The sequence below is a fragment of the Hippocampus comes genome, unplaced genomic scaffold, assembly GCF_001891065.2.
Source record: "Hippocampus comes isolate QL1 unplaced genomic scaffold, H_comes_QL1_v1.1 scaffold2, whole genome shotgun sequence".
Taxonomy (NCBI): Eukaryota; Metazoa; Chordata; class Actinopteri; order Syngnathiformes; family Syngnathidae; genus Hippocampus; species Hippocampus comes.
The window spans coordinates 3745225-3766966 of NW_017805139.1; the positions used below are offsets into that span (position 1 = coordinate 3745225).

General features: G+C 41.0%; 2 protein-coding genes and 1 long non-coding RNA gene across 8 annotated transcripts in view; 1 reads left to right on the top strand and 2 right to left on the bottom strand.

Moving 5' to 3' along the window:
* Positions 1 to 6236, bottom strand: part of herc1 (HECT and RLD domain containing E3 ubiquitin protein ligase family member 1) — a 78222-nt gene extending 71986 nt beyond the window's left edge. For 5 of the 6 annotated variants that reach the window (XM_019867262.1, XM_019867261.1, XM_019867263.1 and 2 more), the window contains exon 1: positions 6127 to 6236. The gene's annotated coding sequence lies outside the window, so the exon portion shown is untranslated. Of the gene's footprint in view, positions 1 to 5318; positions 5699 to 6126 lie in introns of those variants that run through there. The other variant, XM_019867259.1, reaches the window with a different exon arrangement.
* LOC109514315 (uncharacterized) lies at positions 5856 to 7572 on the top strand. The gene is made up of 2 exons (XR_002167968.1): positions 5856 to 5944; positions 6170 to 7572. It is a non-coding gene; the product is annotated as an uncharacterized LOC109514315 (long non-coding RNA).
* Positions 7573 to 8879: 1307 nt separating this feature from the next.
* On the bottom strand, positions 8880 to 20875 carry dapk2a (death-associated protein kinase 2a). Its single transcript, XM_019867392.1, has 8 exons — positions 20623 to 20875; positions 15296 to 15517; positions 12021 to 12159; positions 10761 to 10890; positions 10599 to 10674; positions 10033 to 10185; positions 9902 to 9947; positions 8880 to 9753 (listed from the first exon to the last, which is right to left on the bottom strand). The coding sequence occupies exons 1-8, from the start codon at positions 20682 to 20684 to the stop codon at positions 9100 to 9102; spliced, it is 1482 nt and encodes a 493-aa protein (XP_019722951.1). The 5' UTR covers positions 20685 to 20875; the 3' UTR covers positions 8880 to 9099.
* Positions 20876 to 21742: the final 867 nt, after the last annotated feature.

Below are 21742 nucleotides of genomic sequence, written 5' to 3' on the forward strand. Positions count from 1 at the left end.
TCCATGTTTATATAGCATTAGAACCAAATATTCTGTGGGCCTTGCAAGATCAGTCAAAATCCAGTAAAACGCTGGGATTGAGGGGGTTGCTCCAGTGAAAATGGCTGGGATTGAATGAGTTAATATCAATGGACAGGATGCTTGAAAAAAAAAGTATTTTCATGTAATTGTCTGGATACGCAAATGGCACTAATTTGGTGCAATAGCCCATATAAGCATTTATCATGCAATGAGGGATTCCTCAGTTTGATACATTTGATTTATCTTACGATAAACAATACATTTACATCATCCTTCATAGGCTTGTGCAGGCTAAAGTAACAAGTTCACACAGATGCATAGTTGTTAGGTTTGTGCATGACTTCATCTCGAAACAACAATATTGATTTATGATAAATGCCACAGCCATCTTTCAATAGTTGCCGGGACTGAGCAAAAGGATAAGAGTGATTGTCGCGACTTGGTTACAGCGGGCGAACGTTAACGAAGATAGAATTTAGCATTAGTTAATGTAATAACACAACCACCGGTCACCAGCTTAATAAGCGAAGTTCAAACTTTTGTTTTCATCTACTGGAGTATCCCCTCCTCCGCTCGAAACAACCCTGGTGTAGTTACAGCAATCAAAAGCAAGATATTTTGTGTCCGGTCTGAACCTCGCATAATAGCTATGAATTTATCATAAATCAAATTAAACAATTTAAGATACAATGCTTGATAAATATAATGTTCTGTACATTAATATTTTAAAACGGACTCATTCATTGATATCATGCCTAATAATATGGTGCGCACAATAGTCAGAAAAATACACTACACTGTGAATAGGAGGGAAAATGAAAAACAAATTGGGGCTACTACAAATTGACTGAGTAGCCAATACAACCATTTTCAATGCCCTGAAGAAAAAAAAAACAGGATTGCTACATAACAAGTGTGAAATGAGTAGACCAAGGGGGAAAAAATAGCTGATGACGACAAAACATTTAGGATTAGATGAAGCTCTTAAAATTTTGCTGTTTGTAAAAGACCCTACCACAACACCCTAAAACAGCAGTTAGTAACATCAGCAAGAATTCCACAGGGTAGGAACGAAGGGGCCACACTCTTCTGTTTGTAGAAGATAATAACCATTCACCACTCCAAACATACAAACTCATAGCTCATCTGTGGATTTAATGTCACGTGTTGGGCTGGCATGGCTTCTTCTGGGAAGGGCTCACTGATCTTCACTAATTAATAACATGACGGCAACAGCAAAATTATCTCAGAAGTCAACCTGAAGCTCTTACAGTAGGTCACTTAGACCAGTGTTTCCCGACCCTTTTTGAGTCAAGATTTACATTTCATACTGTATTGGAAAAAAATTCACGGCACACCACTTAGCAAAACGATTGACAAAAAAATTGGATAAATACATTCATTAGGCACTATGCGTGGGTGGCATCGATCAATAAACGCAACATTGTTTTTAAGAGAAAGGAAACCATTTTTGGTCCAAATAACTGAGATTGGATAATTTACCGCGGCACAGCTGATGATCTTTCGAGGCACACTAGTGTGCCCCAGCACACTGGTTGAGAATCACTGACTTAGACGGCAGAAAGGCACATCCAAACTGCTTTGGAGAGCCGTAATCATGCAGAAAGACAATTATGTAAGACACAATGTCAAAACAATAAAGGGGTTAATCAGTGACAAGTAACAGAAGCGACGTAAATCTCCTGCCTGAGACCCTACAGACAGTGCATGCATTTTGATTTTTTAAGAAGAGACTCAGGAAAGTAAGACCAGAAATTCATGAGAATTAAAGGAGGCTACTGTTTAAAATTACAAAAAAAGAAAGAAAAACATCACAAAACAATAATGCCAAAGCTCAAAAATCGGTTACCAGCTTGTTGCATTTATTTCAAGCGGTGGCTATGCAACTAAATATTAAGTTCTCACTATTTTAATCTCTTTCAAGACATTTTCTCACTTAAAATGCTTTTGGTTCATAACACAGTGCTAAAATAGCAAAAATAAAGACATTTGCTTCACTGTTCTAATACTTCTAAAGGAGAGCGTATGTACACTATACTACTAATGCTGGAGCATATTGAATATTGTTTTTCAAAAGGGCAGGCACTCAATCGTTTTTTTGTTTTGTTTTTTTTGGGGGGGGGGGGTGTAAAGACACAGAATTTGCAAAAGATGACTGCCTTTAGATATTCAATTGCTTGTAATCCAATCGTCACTGGCCAATTGATATAGGGCTCCACATTATATTGAAAAAATATTGTTATCATAATAATGGCCCGAGCAATATGCATATTGCAAAGACATGCAATAAGTTTCATATGGAATTGTATGCTGTTATCACAATTTCACCAGTCCAATGCATCCAAAAGGTGAGCGGTATCGAGCGGCATTATAATTAATTAGTTAAGAATACATTGAGCTTGCTTATTTTGCCTTTATATACACACACACATATATTATATTTTATATATACATATACACACACACACACACACACACACACACACACACACACACACACACACACGTTTTTTCCAATATTGTGCAGTATATTTATTTCATATATTGTAGTTTATGATAGTATTTATAATGCATTGTAGTTTTTGGAACTGTGTAGTTCTTCATTCACCAGACTTTTGCGCAGTCAGCGCAGGTTTAGCTTTGACAGAGGGAATGCAAGTAGGAGTGGTGACACTGGATATAAAGTCTACGCAACCTTCCTTGTTAAAAAAATAAAATAGACCAAGACAAATTATGTCAAAACCCTTCATGTGACATCTAATCTGTACAATTCAGAAAAAGAATACAAAATGAAATCTTTTAAGGGTAAAAAGAAAGACTTTCTAACAATCTGCACACAATATGCGACTTTGGCCCTTATTACGGCAAGCAGTCTTTTTAAGTTGGAGCCAATCAGTGTGGCACATCTTGTATGTAGTTTATTTGGTTTTGTGCAATGTGCATTTATTGTGAATAGGTTTATTTGGGCCACAAACAAAAAACACAAACTTTTGCAATGATAGCAGTGGTGCTCTGACTTTTTCAGTTGATCGCACTGGCACAGGATTTGGTCGCACCCTTTTTTGGTGCAGTACGAGCATGACCACATTTGCTGATGTAGAATCATCTCAATTGGTATACCAACGTTTTGTATGATCTAAAGATTGACAGTGACTCAAGAGATATTTGCAAAATGTTTAGCTGAAACAAGAACTTGGTTTGCAACAAGCAGTGGCAGACAAAACGCTTGTTATTTTATATCCCTTCAAAAAAAAATAAATAAAATAAAATAAAAGGAAACAACACCACGGCAAAAACTTGAAACATAAGCAGCAGTGGTAGCTGACAGCTAAACGATGTCAAATTACATTTATTTATATGAGTTCAACAAAATACTACAAGGATACTAATGGCAAAGTTTCTGATAACATTAAAACTTACATTTACAAAAAAATTTGTTATACACTACTTATAGAGAGAGAGAGAGAGAGAGAGCGACGGACGGACGGACGGACGGACGGACGGACAGACAGACAGACAGACAGACAGACAGACAGACAATTTTTTTATCTATTTCTCGCCTTGTCACACGTCTTGTGAGCAAAAAGACTTTCGCCGAGAGGCGGAAGTTCTGCGTCCACGCCCTCAACCATGCAATTACAAAGTCACAGCGTTCATGTTGTTTTTTGTTTTTTGTTTTTTGTTTTTTTTTTGACTGGTAAAAAGTTGGAAAACATCTATTTACATTTTTAAAAAACTAGTTATAGTTTGTGTGTTATATATTAAATGTTAACATCTCTTGAATTTAAAATAGTTTTCATCACTAAGCGTGCGTAACTTATGTGACTTCCGGCCACACTCATTCAGCCAATACCGGTGTTGTGCAAAAGCACTCACCCCCGTAAAAATATGCACGCATCGAGTGGAAGCTGTTCGACTGCACTACGCTTGTTTTGAATAAAGACATGAAAAACAAACTTGTGTTTTTTGAGTTTTAGTTTTAGAAACAAGGTTTTGCAAATTAAAAAAGTGCTTATCGCGGAGAAGCTAAAGAAAAGCAAGTACTCACTCGCGTTCTGCAGTAGCCTTGAGGTTCGTTTAGGAAATCTCAAACATACAAAGAAAAACTCATTGAATGCACCAAAAAGTAATTGTTGGAAGTACGTGGAAACCGATGCTATTAGCCAGATCATTAAGCTCTGCCACAGATTTACCAAAATCAGAACAGCCGCATATCAACTCAAGTGAGCTTCATTAAAGCTCAGATGACTGAATGTTAGTCTTTTTCAGTGGGTTTTTTTCCCTCCTAATGTTTGAAGTTTAAATGCCTGTTTCCTGGAAACCTATTCAAATCAGCTCCAGTTTTTTGGGTGTTATAAATGTTATACTCTGTAAAAGTTATATAAAACAAATGTGGGTCTATTCTTTGTTTTGATTATTATTGTTGTGTTTATATTACTTATTTTCAAGGCAACTTATTCTTTATATGTTTATAAATTGAAGTTAAAAATGAAGCCATGTCAAAGATTTAAATATTTCAAATTAAGACAATGAAATAAAATGTTTATTTAATAATCAGTTGTGTTACATTTTGGTGAATCATCAACACGTAGGAGCGAAGGGATACTTACTCATGGTATGACAAAAACATTTGGGGGTACACAAGCCAAAAAAAGGTTGGTAACCATGGCTTAAGAGGGAAATCAACCCAAAAATGTTCTTTGAAATAATACGCTGCACAGTATGCGCCCCCATTAGTCCAATCACAGCATTCTGATTCATGTTTGTGAAATACGACTTAAGCAACAAAACTCACCCCGTTTTATCCATCTCATGGGGTGGCCATTTTGCCACTTCTTGACTACTAAATATGAGATCACAGTTGCTCAGAGATCAGGTTTGTAAATAAACTCAGTCATTTTGTAATTTCATGCACATTAAACCCATTTGATTTTGTGAAATGGTGAATCAAATTAAAAAGCATTCCCAAGCAATCAGTCTGTACATTGACGGCATACAGTATCTTCATGGACAGTAGTTTTGCAGACAAAGGGTCTCTTAGTGCAGCAAAGACAAGTACAATTCACAACAGCGCAAACTTTGAGAAATGCTCTTAAAAAGAAAACTATTCACACCTCAATCCACAGTCAACAACTGTAAATATCATTCGCCTTGCATTCTTTACAGTTTACTTCTTTTGGTATTATTTTTGGCTCAGTAAAAGCCTGGACATACAGGTGATAAAGAAAAACAGTGCAGAAAATATATTATTATAAGATATATAAGACAATATTTACCTTTAGGGAATATGCTCTACTCAGAAAATTGGGAAGGGAAATGAGTGGCTTTGAGAGACTCCTTGTGATGACACACTGATAAGGTTCCAAAAATTGCTGCTGCTTTACAGCAGTTTAGGCGTTTTGGGTGATATGACAGTGAGAGTATGCCACTATTTATATAAGCGATTAGCCCCCAGAAAGCCAATGGGTCAACTTAACAGTGGCAGCGGTCCATGATACTGCTAGTACTGAATGTGATTCCAATGTTGTAAACTCTTGTCCAACGTTATTTAAAGACGCCACGCGTCAGGTAGTGCTAATAAAAAAAGGAGTTTTTCAGAAAGGGTGGCTTGTTGACTTCCATGTTGTATTATCCTCGGCAAGGGTATTGTTTATGACAAACCGCTTCATAAACCTCGGACAGCATAAACACAGGACACGTAGGTACTACCAACACATGGATGTCATTCCGTGAGGAATGTCAATTCGCTACTTATTACGACAAAAGTGGCCGAGGAAGACGACTGTCAACGAAATGTCAATGTTTACGTAAGCTAACACATGCTAAATTTCCTTACGTCACTCAGCTAGCAGGGCAAAAGCGTCCCAGCGATCAGAAAGGTAGCCACCACCCTTATGTGCAGGTATGACGAGGGGCTCGTAAATTACAAGTTGTGCATTGAGTTACGATATACAAACAAGCAAAAGCCCATGTTAGTAATAACTGATAAAGCCAACAGTCATATTAATTGTGCTTTCTGCTGTCTCATAGCAGGTTAGCTTCCTGGCAACGCTTTATAGTTAGCAGGAATAAATGCTCGCTTACCGCCAACAACTGTCAAAGGCCTCCTCTATTGTTGTGTTTACAGGAGAATGTGACACGGCTTCATCGTGTCAATATGAAGAGTTCTGGCAATCTCCGCAGGATTTAAAAACCTTCTCAGCACAGAGACAGGGCCGTGCATGGACGTCCATGCCTTCTGAGCACCTCTTCCGTCCCTTCCACTGCAGTGGGTGCGTGGAGCAGTCGACCGTTCAGCCCCTCAGCGAGCCCCAACCTCGGACTGTGACGTAGACGCGTGCGAACCCGACTCTCCTCGACGCCTTGCTTCGATCGATCAATTTGGCCTAGGGCGGGGTGACTGATAGCGCTCCAACATACCGCCTGTGTGCTGTGGATTCCCTCATTCAGCAAAGATGATTTTAAGACCAATGTTTCTTTAAAAATAGACTGCCTCTGTATCATCATAAAAATATACAGATTGCATATCACAACACTAGATATACCACAACTTGTAATATAGCAGGGGCGTTACTAGACATAAAACCACTGGGGCACAGGGGCTGCAGGTCCTATAGTACCGTCCTAGTACATTGGCTGCAACTGGTCCGCGGACCGGTATGGGTCTACGGACCACTCGGTACCAGGTTGCAGATATGTTAAAAAAATGTTCTGTACCAGAGCATATGTCCCCCAATTGTAATATATCACCACTGCGGTAATGTAACAGCAGTCGGATCATGTACCGGTCTGTGGCAGAAAAAAGGTTGAGGACCACTGCCCTACTATATCCCCTTACACACACACACACACGCACGCACGCACGCACGCACGCACGCACGCACGCACACACACGCACACACGCACACACACAAAACACCACTGCTAAACTCTTACTAAAACTACTACTTGATATATTTAATGGATGTACGAATAGATATTTAGTATTATATATTTCATCAAGGGACGTTAAATTGTCCCCTAATGAGGATAAGCAGATGGATGGATGGATGGATGGATGGATGGATATTTCAACAAATACGAACACTTTGAACACTACAACAAAAACATAACAAATCACTTTTTGTGTCACGCTACCACACATCAAACTGCATTGTGCGTTCCGCACTTCAGGGAGAGCTGTGTGCGTGGTGACCAGGAACGAGATAGCCATCAGGAATTTCAGGAACGTGTTAATTTTCAGAAAACAGCCAATGTCATCACATCACATGTCTATGACATCACGGCCATGGCGCATGACGGCCGGTCGATGACAACTTTTCAAAGCATGACTAACTTGTCTGTTTCTTGTTTTGCTGTACCGTCTAATATTTCATTTAAATCCTTAAATTCCAGTGTAGGTGGATTATGGTCCATCTCAGAAATCTAGCGCTGAAATAATTTTAAATTGTGAATGACGAGACGTAGGATCTATGAGGTCTTGTAATCAGGTCATTCTGGTTTCAAATACAGTACTGGCCCAAATTAGAACAGGCACGAAGCAAAATGAGACTAGGATGAGCACCCACTCTGTCGATACGTGCTGTGCACTGTTTCTACCCCAAGATGTCAGTCATGCCTAAGGCATGGAGTTTAATGAGACCAGCGGTCCGTATCAGGGTTGCACAGTTGATCTGCTCTGATATAGGAAATTCTGAATTTCCGGATCCAGAATCAATTTAATCAACTCGGAGTGTATTCACCTGGAGTTCAGCGCCTATTAATTTAAATACAGTATACAGAATTTAATATTCATTGAGCATTTCAAATTCAGCGGCACGTTGGTCGACTGGTCAGCACATCTCCCTTACAGTGCAGAGATCCAGGGTTCAATTCCAGCCCCGGCTTTCCTGTGTCGAGTTTGCATGTTTTTGGATTTTCTCCGGGTATTCCGGTTTCCTCCCACATTCCAAAAGCAAGCCTGATAGGTTAATTGGACACTCTAATGTCCCAAGGTGTGATTGTGAATATGAATGGTTGTTGTTCACCTATGTGTGCCCTCCGATAGACTGGAAACCAGTTTAGGGTGTGCCCCGAGTATTACTCGAAGACAGCTGGGATATGCTCTAGCACACCTACGACCTTCGTGGGGATAAGAGGTTCAGATAATGGATGGATGAAAGTCACTGGCCTTTGAATTACTGGATTGTTTGTGTCCTGAATACCTAAAAGAAGTGCTCATTGATTATAAACCCAGCAAGGCTCTGAGATCTGCAGACCTGGGTCAATTCGTGGAACACAGAGTTCAAAGTGAACTACAGAAACTGCATTTGGCTGTTATGCTGCACACAAATGGAATAAACTGCCACAGGAGTGAAGTCAGAGTGTAAATGATTTTAAATCCATTTTTTCTTTTAGTTAGAAATCTACTTTTATTTCTTCACTTTAAATGCTTTTAAAGTTTTCTATTAATGTGTTTGAATGGTGTCAATGTATGTCCTGGTCATTTTTGTTAAGTAACTTTTGTTTTCTATGCTTTCCTTTTGAATGTCGTCAACTGTTATGTTTTTTAATGTTTGGAGGTGGTGTGTCTTTGTGTGAAGCACATTGAGTTGCCTTGTGTATGAAATTGCTATATAAATAAATAAACTGCCTTGCCTTACAGTAGTACATCACCGCAAGCTACAAAGACAAAACGTTGAATGAATAACTCTTTTTATAGTGTTAATCAAAACTCACAATTTTGGCAGGATATTTGGTATCTCCCTTGGATTGGATATTGTTGGATAGCTTTATACAGTTTGCCCTTTAAGACATACAGTATCGCAACTCTCACTTGGAATGTTTTTCATAGTGAAATATTCTTGTCATGCCAGGTTGAGGGGCTGCCAAAAATAAGTGGAGAAAAGCAAGTTTCAACTACAGAAACCAAAATGTAATGGTGATTAAGTACAGAGACATTCATTTTCTTACAGTATTTGGAAGAGTTCTAGTGTATCCAGTTTGTAAATGCAGCAATTACAGCATACCACCATACATTTGTTGAACATTCATACAGAAACTCAAAATAATGCTCATCTATCTTTGTTGTCCAGTTTCAGTTAAGTCCAGATTGATCCCAGACAGCAACTCCCCTCCACATGAGCGGTTCAGCAATTCTTTCAGGGCTTCATTCACCTCGTTATTGAAGACAGTGGTAAGGTTTCCGATGTGGTAATCGCCACCCGCATCGTTGGGGGATGAACCCATCACCTCCTGCAACCACGTCAGCTCATTACTGAGTTCTTGTTTGAGTGCATCAAAGTGGTTCTGTCGTTCCTGGTAGCGGCTGCTGATGCCACTGAGGCTGGAGCTAAAAGATTGCATTTCATCTTTGAGATTTTTCTTCAAGGACTCCACCTTACGGAACTCGTAGCGGATTTGCGAGAGCTCATGGCGCACTCCTTCACTCTGTTCCTTGTACCAGGCCTCTTTCTCATTGTATATTGAGACCATGGCATCAATATCTTCTTGCAGAGAATCATGGGATGCGGTCAAGGTCAGGAACGAGCGTTCCATTTGATCAATGTCCTCCACCACCTGGGCAAACCGCTCAAAGTTTACGTAGGTGTTGTTAGGTGGCATGCTTGAGTGGCACTTAATGGTGTACTCCCTCAGACGCTTGGTCTTGAGCTGGCGCCTTTCTCGTTTCTGCAGCTCTTGGCCTTTATTTTCCTCCTTGCGCTCATTAGACTTGCGGGTTCAAAGAACAAATAGTACATATTTAATTAGGACATTAAAAAAATTGGTCCAAAATTATGTCAATTTCAAGCAATATCCTATGAGTCCAAAAGTGTGCCTGGAGTTTACAGTCACATCTAAGTTGACCATTTCACATTACCTTGATCCATGGGTGATTAAGAGCGTCTTGAATTGTCAGTCTTTTCCTGTAATGAAAAAAGATGTCTTTCTAAAATCATTGGATTTTTATTTTGAACAGTTTGCCTCGGGCATCATGAACCCAACTCTTACTTTTTGTCCCTCTCCAGCAGGTGACTGATAAAATTTTTGGCAAGTTCACTGGTGTTGTAGAAGAACTCCTCATCAAACTCATAGTTTATGGCTGAAATGTTCTTCAGTGTGTCCTGTTTAGTCTCCCCGAGGAAAGGAGAAGCACCACTTAATCTGGAATATAATATAAAGACACATTCAGTTGGTTTGTCTGTTTGAAGCAAAAGAAGCCAAAGTGAATTACTGTACAGTCAACCTCCCACTAATTGCGAGTGAAAGGAACTGGGCAGGCCCATGACGAGTGAAAATCCATGTATGAGTGATGCCAATTAAAATTAATTTGGCCACCCCCAAACAAATCTTAAGAAAAAAAAAACCTGATAAATATTTATTATGCATTTTCCACGACAACCGGGGGGAAAATATGTAACCAAAAAAAAATCAGGGAAAAACAAACAAAACAAAAAACATCAACAAAAAGGTTTAATTAACAAAAAAAAAAAAAAAAAAACATCCGTGAATATGCAAATCCACGGGTGCCAAACCACAAGTGTGCATGGGTTGACTGTTTGTCACTGTTCACTTACAGGATGTAGGTTATGACTCCAATGCTCCACATGTCTGCTTCTAAACCCAATGGCTCATAGTTGACAATCTCAGGTGCTTTTGAAAAAGAAAATGTTATAAACAGTTGCAGTTAAAGGATCGGAACACAGCACTCTGACTGATGAGGATATAATCAGTCTTACCAACAAACTCAGGTGTTCCAAAGATGTTTTTGAACTCCACTCCAGTTTCAATTTTGTGGGCAAGACCAAAATCAATGAGTTTAATCCTTGGCAATGGTACATTCTTATCTAGCAGCATTATGTTTTCAGGCTGTAGAAAAACAAATGACAAATTAATCAAGATAAACTGCTAAAGTGTTTTGAAGTGCTCACAACTGATTATTCAAAACCTCTTGGTAAGTTAAAAAACAAAACTAAACAGGAGAGCAGTCAGAAATAACTCTACTCAATTATGTGGGGCGAGTAAAGTACATGCATATTTTAACTAAAGGCCCTGGACTGATGGCCAATCACAGAGATGAGTGATGGTCATCGATCAGCAACGACAAAGGCATCAGTGTAAACCACTGAACTACCAATGTCCGCCCTACAGACTGCATTGACTCTAAAACTTCCACACCCACCCTCAAGTACAAGAATCATTCGTATGCGTGGATTTTCTCCAGGTACTTCTGTTTCCTTCCACATTCCAAAAACATGCATGGTAGGTTGATGGAACACTCAGTTGTACCTGAGTGTGATTGTTAATGTGAATGCTTGTTTGTCTATGTGTGCCCTGCAATTGGCTGGAAACCAGTTCAGGGTGAAGCCCGCCTACTACCCAAAGACAGCTGGGATAGGCTCCAACCCGCCCTTGACCATCGTAAGATAACCGGTTCAGATAACGGCCGGATGAACATTTATTTTCTTTGCACAGCGACTATAAGCTCCAGAGAGCCCCCGAATAGATGGGATAGGCCAATCCTGTGGTATACAGGAAAAATATTTTGGGTAAAATGTACTATGAATATTTCACTCTCTTGTAATTGCATATTTTACTCCGTTGAGACTGGGACCAAATGCATTCTTTTTAGAGTAAATGTATACTCTATGAAATTCAATTAAATTATTACATTATTATAATGAAATTACATCAAATTTAGTACATTATACTCTGTTAAAAGAAAAAAAAAAAAGCATAGAGCAGCATGGTTTTGTAGTGTTTTCATGCTGGCTTTGCTGGTGTCATGAGCAAGAACAGCAGCAAAAGCAGCACACAACTATTCTCCCAAACCACTCACTGGATAAACCGTTCTAGCAACTGAGTCAAAGCCACCAAGCAAGACCGACATGCTGGGGAAAAAAAAGCAAGAACAGCATGAAAATACAATAAACGCTGGTCTATGCTGTTTTTTTTTTTGTTTTTGTTTTTTTAAACTGTGTAATCTTGTCAGGACATACCTTGAGGTCAAAGTGGGCTATTTTTCTGGAGTGGAGGTAGTTCACCCCCTCAAGGATTTGCTTGATGAACTGGGTTGCTTCGTCCTCGCTTAGAGACTCTTTCTGGGCCAAGAAGTCAAACAGCTCACCCCCAGAGACCCTGGAATACAGACGTTTAGCATTTAGGTGACTGGTTTTTTTTTTCCTCCCCGACTTAAAATTTACTGGATATATGACTGTCAGAGATTTTCTCGGACAAAGTTAAAGAAATGACTCGGCACACAGGAAAATTGTCTTCAATATCGGCGGGAGGGGGATCTCTGAGAGCGAACGACGGTAGTTGCTCCGATGATCACAGTCTCTCCCTCCCTTCCCGCCAATTCCGACTTTTATTGTAACATACAAGGAAAACACTGCCCCCGACATTTGCATACCGCACCCCCGGTCCGGCCCCTCGGTGGTGATTGGTTACCTGTTTTTTAAACTTGAACCACCAGTACGTTGGCGCCTTTTCTGTCTGGTCTACATCGAATTAACATGTTGCAGACTTTGCGGACGACAAATGTCGCCTGGGCGCGACGGGTGTTCTCAACTCGTCTTTTGTTGTTCAACCGCTGTTCCCAAATTATTCATTCCCCTTTTGTGACCGAGTTTCGCCCCCTCCCCTGTGATTGCCCACCTGCATTGACGTGCTAATTGTGGACTTCAACAGCCCTCCGGCCAGGTGGCCGGCGCCTATGTGCACAGGCATTTGGAGGTGCTGGATACGCACCCAAACGTTTAGATGTGCCCAAATTAAATGAAACTTTAAACATGATACAATTTTGCTCATAAATTCCTCTAACATTGACTTTGAAAACTGTCATGAACCTGTCTTCTCTGTTTTGTTTTTTTCAGTGTCCAGCTGGAGAGTAGTGGTTCACTCACAACTCACACCTGTCCTAAATCTGGCTTTGTTACTGCTCTCCTTTAAAAGCCGTGCCATGCCGACAACTGGCTGTCGGATGACTAAATCTTGCTCACGACCCCGTCATCAAGTGCTTCAATTCTCTGTATTGTTTTCCTCAGAGACTTTTCCTAGTAATTCATAGTATTTTTTTTTTTTTTGGTAAATATTCTTCTTATGTATGCGCGGTTTATGTTCTCTATGTATTGGATTCGCTACCCCTTTGAGGTGACAAGAAATGTACACATTTTCTTGCTCCTTGTCCTTTGCAAGCGCTTTTGGTTAGTTCTTGCCTTTTTCTGGTTCTTTGTGACCACCGTCCTTCGTTGAACGATGTCAGTCTTGCGTTTCTATAAATAAGATATAGTATATTTTTGTTCAAAGCCTCTTATCTTTGGCTACGCTTATGGAATTCTTCTTCTGTCCAGAATCCTTCCGGACACCTGACCAAAACTTGGTCACTTAATGCAGATTATCCCCCAGAAAGCCTCTCTATGGAGTCTGAGAGGAGAGATCCTAAATCATTTTTAGTTGTTATACTGTACTACATGCTTGTGAAACATTGTTTTGTCGATCAGGGATATAGGACAGGGAACTAATATTAACTGACATTCAGAAAAGCTGTCTCAATTCACAATTCACAAGTGCTAAAGGAAGTGGAACAACTGTGACTGTGTTCTGTGTTTGATTGCTGTAATTGCCTCCATGTATTTGTTTTTTCTTGTGAGGCAAGAGAGGTGTGACATAAGCCTAATGTGAGTCACTTAAGGGTGAATTTGCAAAAAATGAACAGCGGCCCCTGATAGCATTTTCAATTGCACTTCATTTATACTGGCAGTTTGTTCCATCTTAATGTCCTATTCACAAAAGCACATTGCACTAATGATATACCAGCGCAAACATGCCCAAAGAGTTAGACAGCCAAGTGCATTTTGCCCCTGATTTCGCCATTGTTGCAATAAGCCACACATGGCAAAGGAGAAATAAATGGTGGCTTTGCACCAAGAACACCGTTGCAGAAGAACAGCATTTTGGAAGAGAAAGATTAAATTTTCAGAACGCAAGCCTGGGGTCATGACTGGGGAGGTGCTCGTGGGACTGTCAGAAAACAGTTAACAATTGTCACCACAATTCACATGCACATCTCTTCTAATGCTCACATACATCTCAGAAAATATCAAAACAATTGCTTCAATATTTTTAAGTTTATGGACATAAGCAATATTGTCATTAAGTGACTATAAACTGGAGTGAGCACCAATGGAGAGGAAGTTGATGTTATAGTCATACATTCATTCAATGTCAATAAAAATCAAAAGTATTGGTGCGATCATTTTGACATTTTCAGAGATTAATGTGAGCATAAATAGAGATAGGAATGTGAAATTTCAAAACGATTGGTCGTAGTTTTCTGACATTAACTGCACTTTTTTTACATTAGGCGTTTTAGACTGTCCTCAGAACTCCTGGCAAGAAATACACCAGCGCTTCCCTTCTAAATATTTGCTCAAGAGCACACCTGGCATCAGAGCTGCCCTTGATGAAATTATAGCCGTACGCAATCTTTAATTTTGGGGCTCTCTAATGTACTTAGTGTGTGTGTGTGTGTGTGTGTGTGTGTGTGTGTGTGTGTGTGTGTGTGTGTGTGTGGAGGGTGGGGGGGATTCCTCAGGTTGGTCAGGTGTCGCAGGTCGCAGGTCGCAATGTTTTCTCCTCGCACAACCTAGGGCCCGCCCTTCGCACAGTGTATGATCTCTGAGTTTGGAGGGGCGACTTTGTCTGGCATGATGATGCCTTCTCCGTGCTTCTGGTGTTATGATCAGGCTTTGACAGAGGAGTGCCAAGTTTTCTCTATACTTTATTGGCTCCACTCAAACTGTATGTGGCAAGTGGCGCTGGTGCTAGTGAATTAGACTTTCATCAATGAGGCTCATTTGGATCGAGGTGGGCAATTTCTCAATTGCCTCATATAAATATGCACAGTTAAAACCGGCGCAGACACATTCTGCTTGGCAGCACATTTAGTGAAGCATTTCACCATCTGCTTGTGCTTTGTGAATTAGATGCTAACTGTTTGCTCCTTTTATAAGGGTTAGTGCCACACAAAAGCCATGCCACCCTTTTGTGAATTCAGCCCTGAATGCGCCTAGACTCGATACATGTTGGCTTATATGGGCTTATGGAGTACATCTTCATAATAACAATATTTCTAAATGACTGAAGCAAACATTTTTTCTGCAATTTTCCAAAGTATTTAGCATATTCTACGTATCCAAGCAGAGACTTCTTGAGTGCACATTACATGAACAATTTCTAGAAAATCAACAAAATATTGGAAAACGTCACTCACAATTCCAGAATGAGAACCACATCAGTGCGATTCTCGTAGACATCATGTAGAGTGACAATATTTTGGTGCTGAATCTGCTGTAGAATCTGCACCTCACGTTGGATCTCCTCCAGCCGAACTCCTCGAGAGCTGGCGATACTTTGCCGCTTTTTGATGAATTTCGCAGCAAATTCCTGTCCTGTATTTTTCTCTCTGCATTGCTTTACAATGGCAAACTGTCCACTAAAACACAAGAAGTAGAAGAGAGATTATTCTCTATTGTCATGAACTGGTTTGTACATACCGTACATTATCTGAAAAGTTACTTTACTGAACCCATTTTGTTGAACACATGCCATTAGCTACCCATTGACCAGTGGGCATCTTTTTTAGCGTTACATCTTCGTTTCCAGGCCCACTTCTGAGCATACCAAGGTCATAGACATCAAACTTGTGACCCAGACATTCCGCCTTTATGGTTTGAACAACAATTGCAAGCACTGAGCAGCCACAACAATATGACCACCTGAACAATCTGCAATAATATAAAATAAAGGAATGCAATTCTGTACCCGGATTATAATTGTTTTAGATTTTTTTTAATTACCTGTATAGTTTTTATTTCATTTTAACTTTTGTTTTTTTTAAATTATTATTTCTTTATTTGACAGGCACAGTGCAGTCAAACATAGTCCCGAGCTTGCAGCTGATGTAATATAAAGTTTATAGCTGGTGGTAATTCTCAACTCCCGTACCCAGTCGGACTCTTCCACAACTTCGCAGGACAATATAAAATGTAAAATGAACGTTAAAAAGGCCATACCACATAATTCAATAATCAATTATCCAATATTCCATTTACATGAGAGAAAAGCTTCACTCACTTGCTCTGTTGCAGTACAATATACAATATACGTCCATTTAAAAATAAAGAAATAAAATAAAATGGTAAAAACATAGCTTATAATTCAGTAATTCATTCATCAATACAGTACTGCATTGATATAAAACCTGAACTCGACATAACTACCACACAAAAGACACACTATATTCTTGTTACGGGTGAGTGCCGTTCTTTCTTCATTCACCAGGTTTTAGCTCTGGTGGTTGTCACACCACGGTCACTTACCCTTTCTCCTGTCCCAGTCTGATTGTCAGGCCCGCCCTGCTTGTTTCCTCCTGTTGCCCTTTACCTTGTGTTTAAATGGTTCCTGTTTCCCTTTGTCCTGTGCAACTGTGCTTTTGTCTTTGTGCGGTCACTCCAGCCTCTCGCCACAGACCTGATCAAGTCTTGCCTTGTTTCCACAGCTTTGCCATTTTGAGTCGTCAGTCGATGATCCTCGGTCGCGGAGGGTGCTGGAGCCTATCCCAGCCATCTTCAGGCAGTAGGCGGGGGGCACCCTGAACCGGTTGCCAGCCGATCCCAGGGCACACAGAGACAAACAATCTTCCGCACTCACAATTTAGAGTGTTTAATCAGCCTGCCACGCATGTTTTTGGAATGTGGGAGGAAACTACAGTACCCAGAGAAAACCCACGCAGGACCGGGGAGAACATGCAAACTCCACACAGGAAGGCCGGAGCTGGGATCGAACCCACGACCTCTGTACTGTGAGGTCGACGCACTAACCAGTGGACCACCAGGCCACCTCCTCAATAAATATATCGTTCAATTTTGTACCCCGCAACTGTGTCCTGTGTTCAAGCCTGGTTCTGACAGTACACACTGGCCAGTATGAACACAGCGGTGGCAGGGAAGCTAGCTGTAGCTCTAGCTGCACAGGGGACTCGCTTGTCACCAACAGGAGGAGCAGGTGGCTGCATTACACCAGGGAGTCAAGGGGCTCACCCACAGCTAGGAGAGCTTTAAGGCAGCAGTCAGAGCCTAGGTAGGGCAGATTAATGAACAAATACAGCAGCTACTCATTCTCCTCAAAAGACTAACCATGGAAGATGCCAAGCCTCAGACCCAGCCTGTCCCATCGGCTCCGGTTCACCGTATCTCCCATGTCGGAGCTGAAATACAGGCTGGAACTTCTCCTGAGCGTTTTTCGGGAGACCCAGGACTGTGACAGTCATTTATCATAGACCGTGGGGGGCCAAGTGGGCCATGGTCGAATGGGCAAGAGACTCCGCGATTTGCAACTCCATTGCAGAATTCACAGAGGCTCTCCGTAAGACCTTTAACCCCGTTTCATCTGAAAGTGAGAAAGCACGGGAGCTGAGTGGACTGAGTCAAGGGACGGCGTCTCTCTCTGACTATGCCATTCACTTCAGGACTCTGGCAGCTGAGAGTGGGTGGAATGTCACGGCACTTTCTGATGTCTTTCTGAAAGGGCTGACAGGAACCGTTTTGCCGTTAGACTTGCCTACAGCTCTGGACTCTCTCATTGCCCTTGCCATTCGAACCGACAACCGGCTTCAGCAGTCCTGGGCCCTCCAAGGAGGACAGCAACACAGGCCGGTCCACCCACAGCAGGTTCCAGTCGCCGGTTTGCCTTCCAGTCATCCAGCGGCAGAACAACACCAGTTTCTGCATGTGGAAGAGGAGGAACCCATGTATCTGGGCAGAACTCAGCTCACCAATGCCGAATGCCAGCATCATCTCAAGGAGAGGAGCTGATTTTACTATGGGGAGTCTGGACACCTTGTGGCCGTCTGCCCAGCTAAAGCAAAGTGTGTGGTGAGCCAATTCACTTTCTCAACTTTGTCTTCACGCAGTTTGACCCCTGTCAAAGTAAGACACCAAGCCACCATCACAGAATTGAAGGCTTTAATTAACTCCGGGGCTGATGAAAGCTTAATGGACTGGGGGCGAGATCTCATTCCTGGATCCATCATTCACAAGGGACATCTATACTCTGTGCCAGGCCCCGAATGACAGGACATGAAGGGCTACATTGAGTCTTCACTGAAGGCAGGACTCATCCGGCCATCATTGTCTCTGGCTGGAGCTGGATTCTTCTTTGTAAACAAGAAGGATGGGTCCTGAAGACCACCTATTGACTACAGTCCTCTCAGTGAAATCACTATCAAGAATGACTATCCACTCCCTCTAATATTGTCTGTCTTTGATCAGCTTCAGCAGGCCACCGTTTTCGCAAAACTGGATTTAAGAAATGCATATCATCTGATCTGAATTAGAGAGGGAGATGAGTGGAAGACCAGATTTAATTCTCCCTCAGGTCACCGAGTCATGCCCTTTTGCCTAACGAATGCTCCTGCAGACTTCCAGGCCATGATCAACGATATGCTCACTTCCTGGACCAGTTTGTCTGTGTTTATCTAGATGACATATTAATATATTCCAGACATCTAGACGCTCATCAGCATCATGTGAGCCAGGTGCTCCAGCATCTCCTAGATAACCACCTATATGTCAAGGCCGAGAAAAGCATGTACCATGCTGACAAGGTTTCCCTCCTGGGGTTCATTGAGTCCCTTGGGAGGCTGCAGATGGATCCAGCCAAAGTGAGTGTTGTGACCAAATGACCTACACCTGAGAGCCGTAAGAAGCTGCAACAGTTTCTGGGATTTGCCAACTTCCACAGACGCTTCATGAGGAATTTTAGCAAAATTGCTGCTCCTCTCCATGCTCTGACCTCACGTTCGTTTCCACTGGTCTCCAGAAGCGGAGGAGGCATTCCAAACCCTCAAGCATCACTTCACATCAGGGTTGTGTCAATGGAACCACCCTGCCCACCCATGTTTTTGGAATGTGGGAGGAAACTGGAGCACCTAGAGAAAACCCAAGCAGGCACCGGGAGAAAATGCAAACTCCACACAGGAAGGCCGCAGCTGGAATCAAACCCTGCACCTCTGCACTGTGAGGCACCACTCGATCACCGGGCTGCCATGAAGAAACTCGAAAGTCATAAAAGAGACAGCTGACGAAACAACTCATCCAGCCATTCATTTTCTAATTGTCATGGTTCTGTTTGTGACCAACAGGTGGCACTGTAGGGCTTCGCCTACAGCTGCACACCTGTTGGTCGTTGTGTTATTAGTTGTTGAAAAGGACTCCCGGCACGACCACTCGGTGTCCGGTCATTGTTTCTGTCATGTTTCTGTAACTGTTAGTTTTTTTAGTTTTTTTTTGCTTCAGCCATGGTTTTTGTTTGTTACTTTGGACTCTTTTTGTTTCCATGACTTTGTTTTTTTGGATTTATTTTCCTCAGTATTTTGTTAATATAATTTGTCAACTTCACCCTGCTCCTCCTTCCTGCCTGCTTTTTGGGGTCCTCCGCCACCACGCATCATGACACTAATTTGCTTATCCTCACGAGGGTCGTGGATATATGTAATTATGGGTGTGGGTGGACGGGTGACAATTTTATTCAGTATAAAAATGGATGCTGATTGTGTTAACAAGTTTGTGCTTTGTATCGCGCCCACACCCCCTCGATATAGACTTGGTCCAGCCAATGCTAAAAGTCTAGCTTTGCCCTTGCCAAGGCTTAATCCAACTCACACCCCAAATCAACATATGTTAGCTCCAGCTCACCCATGACCATAAGCAGTTGAAAATGAATGGATTTTCCCCAATTAATTATTGTTCTATCGCTGATTTCATGTTCTGACAATAAGTAAGGGCTTGTTTTGTCATTGTTTAGTAGTCACAGCGCGTACTAAATTCCACTTGCTTATTTGAAATGCGTGGTTGTTAGTGAATGCCATTTGTCCCTATCTGCAGCCAGTCTGACAACAGAGATAGTGTGTGTCTAAAGATAAAACACTCTTTTAAAAAGCAGCCTGACATGTCAAGCAGTTGCCTCCTGTCAGCTGACAACATAGTGAACCCCAACCAGGCCAGGCACTGTTGCACTGAAGAGAAAGATTTGATGTGGAAGTGCAAAATAGATATATTATGTCAAACAAACACCAATGCTTGAGGGAAAAGCAAAGAACAGCATTCAGGGTTTACGTCATCCTCGGCTCGGCTTTCATCGTCACTACGCCAAAAAGACGTTTATTTACTGCTTTCATTTGAATGTTTTAAATTTACATTTAGGGCCAATAGTAGTTTTACACAAAACATTTATTCTGCCATAATTAGTGGTCGACAACACCACTTGCATTCACAAAATCGTTTTATGCTTCGAACTTTAATGTTTAAAAAATATCAGTGTTAGTGAGAAAATCATCTCAGAATAAATCTATTTTGTAATCATGTATGCCCATAGTAACCATAAATGATTATAGTTATAATAATAATAATAATAATAATAATAATAATAATAATAATAATAACCATTATTATTAAACAATAGTTAATAAACTATTATTATTAAACAATCCCAACGACAATCAAACAATCCGATGTTTAGTGAAAACAGTTTGCACAGTACCTTCCCAACTCTTCCCCAATTTCATAGAAATCTTCAACTTTCTGTTGCTTGAAAATATCCATGTTTTAAGTCCTCACTGTAGTTTAAAAGCGCAGGTTGATCCTCGTAAATATTTGCTGGGCCTCGAGTGACGCAAGAACAAAGTTCTTGAGATGAAACTCTCACTAGACCGATCGAGTCCCCTTGAAATTCTGTGCCGTAGCTGTCTGTTTTTCCATGCACAACACCAACGTAAACAAGACAGTGGTGAGTAGGAAAATGTCTTGCAGAGTTAAAAATAGTGTCAATTGTGAACTCCGTGACCTCTGTGGATGGCTCTCAATGTCTCTCTGCCATATCCTGACACCTGGTGTGCTCCCATTACAGACACATGCTACGTGCATATTGCTGGAAAACCTTTGGTTTATGAATCTGTACTCCTTTGATGAAGTGCAACGTATTTGTCTATTAGATATAGGCTACTGTATATTCTTTAATTATGTTTAATGAATGCAAGTGTGCAAGTTATGCAAAAGTAGAGATGTCCTGGGCGAGCTTTTATGTGGCGTGCCTCGATTTACATTTACACTGTCATGAATTTCTGTAAATCCGCAGTGAATTTACGACAGTATTTTACAGTTTATTTTTAATAATAATAATGATAACAATACTGTTAAATATTCATCCATAGCATTTAAATTGACAGTTAAACCACTCAGTTCACAATAACAAACAGTAGATAACTGTAATTTAATAGCATACAATTATGGACTGCTGTAAACTTCCGATGTTAGAATACTGTACGTAGTATTAGTATTTGCAGGGTAATTAAATCACACAAGAATACTTTTTTTTTTCCAAATTTAAAATCTTGATTTGAATTTTGAATTTGACTTTTATTTGGTCTCCCATAGGAGAAACTTGTCTCGGAGAACAGGCCCTTGGTAAGTGGCACCTTAACCCACGGCCTGGAAAAACTGAGTGCAGTCCTTAGCAAGCGTCGTTGCCTGAACTGATGAAGCCTACTCAGATGAGAAGCAAAACATCTTCAAAGAGGACAATGGGTTGCGATCAATTCAATGCCCTGAGAATGAGATGACCTGGATGAATAAAAATGTGCACAGGCATTTAATGAAGGATT